Consider the following 6,422-nt stretch of genomic DNA (forward strand, 5'->3'; position numbering starts at 1 on the left):
GCCTTTATCAAGGCGAACGAAAATTTACTGTACATTAGCAGATGGGGCAGAAGTCGAGAGAGCATTATATATGTTGTTTGATTTCGATAAAAATATACTTGTCTTAAAAATAGAACGAGAGTCGAACGAGTGCTGTCTTCCCCATATGATTGTCAGGCTTGGCGTGCATCAGATAAGGGAGAAACCGTGACGGCAAATTAGCTAATTCACTAAAATCTAATATTTCACTTATAATCATTTGTTTTATGGATGTTGCAATCGCAGTATCGGCGGCAAGTAATATAGGAGGCCACACAAATTTAAAGGATATTGCGAAAAGACTTTCTTTTCGCAATTTTTTAGGCGTCGATCAATCTTGCATTTCGCTGCGTGTTTATTTTTTTTTTTTTAGTGGGGGGGGGGGGGAAGGGGGGATGAAAGGGCAGTTTTGAATCTGCGTGAAAAAAAAAAAACGCCGCAAACGTCCACAATGACGCTTCGGAGAATTTACGTGTTCATCTCAGTCACGTCGTTACTAGTTCAGCAGCACATCCACGATGAATGCGCCGTCGACACAGTGCCGTAAGACTGACATTACTGAAGAGACAAGAGACAGCGTCACTCTTCTAGGCGGCATTGCGAGAAGGGCTTCGGCGCTCTATAAAAGCTCAAAAAAAGCAAACTGAAAAAACGATCAGTAGACTACTCACAAACCCTTTCTTTTTTTTAAATGCTTAAATTGGTAATGACTCTAAGAGGTATTCCAGTAAAGATTGCAATCGTTACATGCTTTGTAAAACCGCTTCTTAAAAGTTCGACCTATACTGGTTAATTAGCCGCCTTATTGCGACGTTTATTTCATCCTATGTCCACTGAGCTTGACAAGTTAAAGCCCAAGACAACAGCCGTGTAACTCTCGCCTTTTTAAGAAAATCTGTTCAAGTAAAATTTTAGCACCCCGTGGAAGAAAACAGGAATTCTCCAGAGTTCAGTCAGAGAAGCCACTGCGCGCATTCTCACGTGCTTCCCCCTGCTCTGAGAGGTTGTCGGATAGCACTCGCGAAAAAGGATTCTGTTGTCTTTTTGAACCATTGGTAAAAACAGCAATGACTCGCACTCAGGAGTAGAATTGTGGTCCTTTTAAGCCTCTCCTGAAGGGTTCGAGAAACTGAAAGTCAGATGGTGACATGTCCGGAATGTAATCTGGATAGAGGAAATCTCTCACCCTATCTCAGCAAATGCATCCAGTACAATGGTCGCAACATGATCAACAGCGTTATCGTGTAGCAAAACCATACCAGAAGAGAGCGTGAAGCGTCTCTTATTCCCAATGTCTCTATGCAGCGTACGCAACGGGCTCCTAAATATGCATGATTTTCAAGTAAGGCACTTTCAAATTTCCCAGAAAAAGCCCTTCATGATCAGGCTCACCTTAAACGGACACCACATTGCACCTACCATGTTGTCAATGGCGTCCACTATAAACCAGAAGGGCTTGAGAAGTTGAATGATATCTCTCTTGTGCTTCTGTCTGTACTCATCGCGATAAGTTCAACCTCATCGGTCTCCTCGTTCGCCTGTGTACGTGACGCGACATAAACAGGTTTTATTTATTCACGTCTTAGAAATAATTTATTATACTTCTATTTGAATTTTATAAAAGGGTAGAGAGTACGTTGGAACTGTTTTATAGTGGTAATGCCGTATACCCCAGAAAGCATGCTATTCGGTATCACCACTCTTTTTAAAAAATATACATTTGATGTACAATCTTTTTCGCATACAGAATACAAATTGTTGTCCCCGAGCGAAAATGTTGACGTAGGGTGACAACCGTTTTTACTTTAGCAACTGTTTTTTTTTTTTTTTCACCACAACGTATTGGCCAAAAACGTATACATATATTGCAAAAAAACAAATGTTACGAAAAAGTGAAGGCAGTTAGTATGGCGTGAGACACCAACTTGCTGCCCTGAATCAGCTGTAGGAATTTGTTCCGATGATATCCCCGCTTTATTTGTATAAGTTTTCTGAAAATTGTTCAATAATACACCGTTTTTTTTTTTTTTTTTTTCAGGGAGACAGTGGAGGACCTTTGATGTACGAAAAAGATGGGCAATGGTTTCTTGCTGCTATTAATGCTGTAGGTGATGAGTGCTTTCACCCTCTTGGGCCATCACATCATATTAGGGTGTCACACCTTATTGACAGGTTTATTTTACCCCTCATGCAGCAATATCAGGATTCGGAATCACCGAAACATAACTTATGTATGAAGGACGAGGCTCGAAAGAAATGTGTAACTGCATTCTTTCACTCTTACAACGTGTCAATGATTCCGTAGTAGACGACAAATGTAGTGAAATAAATCGTTAACAGGTTATCATATACTCTTGTCATGTATCTTCAATTCACTTCTAAAAATGAACCTTTTAAGCAAGCGTTTGGGAACAAATTGACACTAGTCCTGATTACAACACTAAACGTCAAAGTTTACTCAAGGGTTGTTGTTGATATTGTTGGAACGTTCTTTATTGCCCTGTTATATATAATATATGGATATGTATACCATACACACATATAATGCACCATTGTCGTCTGCATCGGTGTGGGCCTAAGGATCCGCCATTGCCGTCACGGCGGTTTGGGTCCCAGCGCCTTTGGCTGCTGCAAAGTCATCCGCCGGGGCCGTCGTCGTCGTCAACGAACTCCGCCAGCTTTGTCCACACCAGGGAGACGATCGCCTTGTCACGACTGGTGGGCAGAATCCAATCGACGTACGTCGCCGGACGGATCTCGTCTGGGAGTTCCTTCAGTTTTGTTTTCCGAAGGCGAGCGTGGCGCTTGCACTTCCAGACAACAAGGGCAGCCGTCGCGGTCCTGCGGCACCGGCGACACGCCCCCCCCGTGGGAGTCGTCGCTGAAGAACTTATGGCGCAGTGCCGGGGAGAGGACAGTGTTGGTCGCGAGGCGACGGACGAGGGTCTTAGTGCTCCTCGGTAGGTCATTCGGCATCGGAAGAACGGGACGCAACCGCTCGTCCGGGCGTTCCTCCCGTTCCTCACGTAGGTGCCGCAGGGTTCTCCGCCTTCGCTGTTTAGCGCTTTCCTTGACGGCAAACGGGTCGGCCGGACCGGCTGCCTCGTCGGCTGAGTTGTGGAATGCATTCGGCGCGGAAGGCATCTGGCGAGCTGCTGCTCGCGCCTCGCTTTGGGCCCACTCGTTGCCGTCGCTGCCCGCAAGGGCAGCACAGAGGAAATAGTAGCTTGGATGTTGAGGTTGTTTCGAAGTTCTAGGAACGCGGCGAGAGACTCGCCGACTATTCCCGTATAGGTTGAGGGGTTCCCGCACGCTCGTCTGCAAGTTTCGTACGCGCGGGTCGAGTCGGTGAACAGTAGGAGCGATGTCTGCTGGTGCGAAAATTTGAAGAACCCACTGAGATGCTCGGGGGAGTGCCATGAGTTGCGCTTGCAAAGTTTCGAAATCTTCAGTGGTCCAAAGTGGAGCCGCGTTCGGAATGCCATGGGCGGTGTCGACACACGCGACAGCCTGGACGTGCTTGGGGGTTCTGTCCTCTCCTTCGCCGTCGTCGCCGGCAGTCGACAGCAAAGTTTCCGCCATGTCAGTGTAGATTATGGCGTGCGTAGGTGGTGATTTGTGCGCGACGCTACGTGTGTGGGCCTTGGCAAAGCGTTTGCGTCGCTCCGTTCTGCTCGGTGGAGGTCCCACGTTTCGGGGGAGGGGTTTTCCTTCGGTAAGCGTGACCGGGGCGACCCCCGGAGGATGCGAGCGCGCGTCTGCCGGGCGGGCGTCCAGACTGGGAGACACGCGGAGCTTTTCCAATATAGAAACCCCAGCTGTCGAGCTGCTGAGGCGGTCTCTCTAAGCGAGGTGCGCCTGTTCGGCGAGTTCCAGCAGGAGGTTCATGCCGCAGTGTGCGTGCAGCTCCCAGAGGGGCGTGTGCTTAGGCAGTCCGGTGACGATGCGGATGGCTTCGCGAATGAGTCTTTCGAGTTGCTCCGCCTGCCTTGGCGTGAGGACGTGGTAGGTATAGCCGTAGAGGATACGGGATTCAAGCAGCGCCGTGACGAGCTGGCGCGTTACTGTCTCCCGCGTGCCCCACTGGAGGTGTGTGATTCTAGGGATGAGGCGGAGGAGGGATCTGCACTGCAAGGCGACTTTCGTCACCCACGAGGTGTCTTTCCCATCTTGATCTATGTAGGCTCCCAGGATCCGAATGGAGGGTTTTTGCCGTATCCTTTCGCCGGCCATGCTGTGGGCGATTTGGTTGCGGACCCTTTCGGTCTTTCTGTGGAGCCCGTTGAGAACCAAGGCGTATTCGGTCTTCTCGACCGACGCAGTCATGCCCAGATTCCGAAGAAAGGCCTGTATGTCGTCGAGGACAAGCTGAATCGTGTGCTCGTGTTCGCCTGCCGATACCGTTGTTACCCAGATGGTGACATCATCGGCGTATACGGCGAAGCGCAGCGACGGAGCCGCTTCAAGGAGTGGGGGAAGTCTTGCCATGACCAGGTTGAAGAGGTTGGGTGAGAGGACCGCGCCCTGGGGTACCCCGGTCCTGTTCGGTTGAGAGGGTCCGATGAAGTCACCGGCTTTGTTCTTGTGCCTACGGTCGTTCAGGAAACTCTTAACGAAATTGAGGAGGTGGCCGCACACTCCGGCAAGCACTGAGCTCTGGATGACCGCCTCGTGAGGGGCGGTGTCGAAGGCCTTGCGAACGTCCACCGCCACCACCGTTCTCGTCTGCAGTTTCGAATAAGCGTTAAGGACTTGGTGGCGCAACGTAAGGAGAATGTCTTGCGTGCTAATCCCGTGGCGGAATACGAGTTGATGTGGGTGGAGTGGGATTTCGTCTCAAGGTGCCACAAGAGTCGCTCGAGGTCTATACATTCAGTGAGTTTACGCTGAAATCGACCGGAGGTTACTGGGGCCATTCGGTGGCTTGCCCGGTTTTGGGAACGGTATCACCAGGGATTCGCGCCAGGAGCTCGGGAAGTCGCCCGTCGTTCAAATCTCGTTGATCGCGTCAAGGAGGAGCTGGAGGTGGAGTTCATGGAGGTTGCGCAGTTCCGAATTGGTTATCAGGTCTGGGCCAGGTGCACTGCGGGCGTTCACCCTTGCTAAAGCTGCGTGAAGGTCGGCCATTTGAAATGGTTGGTCTAGGTCCATCTGCTCCGGTGCTTGGAGATCCAATGCCTGAAAATCTCCGATCATCTGGGTTGGTGTCGCTGAGTCTCGGGAGTATATAGTGGGATTCGGTGAATCCACAGGCTGCGGGAAGAACACTGCTCCTCCAGCCTGGAGCGCCAGCTTCTCTCCGAGATTCGCATGCGTAGAGCCGTGGTCTGGGCCGCACGGTGCGTACTTGGCTTAGACCTGCCAAATCGAAATATGTGTCATATCAGCGCTCCGTTCATGTTACCGTTGAAGCTGGAGCAAAGGTGCCACCATCGGTCTGTAGAGAATGTATGTGCGTAATCGCGCGCCTCAGCCGTTGTAAGGTTCCGACGACATCGTAGTCCGGGCGTTCGTCCTCTCTTGCTGTACGCACGTAGCGCGTCGAGGCGTTGTTGCCAGAAGTTAGCGAGGTGCAAGTGCAGCGACGGCTTGTCCTCCGCTCCATGAAATTGCTGGGTACACGACGGTTTGGCTTCGTGTATTGTCTGTAGGAGGTGGGCCAGCTCTTGCGTTTCCGGGTCACCGCCCGATGTGGGGTCCGGTGTTTGCTCCAGCTCTCCGCGGAAGGCGTCCCAGCAGACGACGCCGTCGTTCACTTCGGCTCCTGTCTTCATATCAGCCAGCACTAGACCCTCGCCGAGGGAGTATTGTAACGCAAAGGCGACTGCAAAAAAGCTTGAGATACGCTGTTCGTCGTGGCATGGTATAGCAACAGACAAAAGACAGCACTGGTGCTTGGTACATACGTCAGTGGGGCCCTTCATGCACTCGCGTAGTTGTTACACTAGCCCAATCCATACAAGGGCGAACGCGCCAACAGGTGTCTCTCGGCATTTCCTACGTTTTAGAGCTTCATCATTCAAGAACGGAGTCCATAATGGGCTTATGTCTCAGCATGGGCCTAAGCTAGTCTGCTAAATTTGCAAGTTGCAGTTTTAAGACGCTGGCGTGCAGTGCCGACCAGCTGTATCTGGCGTGCTTACTCTCATGTTGAAAACGATTGTAGATACGTAAAAGCTGCGAAAATGTAAAGATCATTGTGCTCTTTCACATCATATTTAACTTCCACCGGCGTGTAGTATATGAATATTAGGGCGCAAGCGAGCTGGTTTAAATTAAACAACATAAACCCCGAGGCTGCAGGTAAAAGCGCCTGCAATCTCGAGGTTTATGTAATGAGTGATATATTATGGAACAACAAATGGTATTTTACATGACCTTACTCATTTCAGAAGGAATTTAAC

The 6,422-nt window shown here is 50.2% G+C and overlaps 1 protein-coding gene and 1 pseudogene across 1 annotated transcript in view; both read left to right on the plus strand.

Annotated features, from left to right (window-relative positions):
- The window catches only part of LOC120841163 (enteropeptidase-like), a 32,973-nt gene extending 30,650 nt beyond the window's left edge, over positions 1 to 2,323 (plus strand). Inside the window, exon 7 of the mRNA XM_040212021.1 lies at positions 2,057 to 2,323. Within this exon, the coding sequence (XP_040067955.1) occupies positions 2,057 to 2,323 (267 nt within the window). The remainder of the gene's footprint in view (positions 1 to 2,056) is intronic.
- A 1,113-nt stretch (positions 2,324 to 3,436) lies between these two features.
- On the plus strand, positions 3,437 to 4,027 carry LOC120841162 (annotated as a pseudogene).
- Positions 4,028 to 6,422: the final 2,395 nt, after the last annotated feature.

This window comes from Ixodes scapularis, unplaced genomic scaffold, assembly GCF_016920785.2.
Source record: "Ixodes scapularis isolate PalLabHiFi unplaced genomic scaffold, ASM1692078v2 PGA_scaffold1__304_contigs__length_218370807, whole genome shotgun sequence".
Classification (NCBI taxonomy): domain Eukaryota; kingdom Metazoa; phylum Arthropoda; class Arachnida; order Ixodida; family Ixodidae; genus Ixodes; species Ixodes scapularis.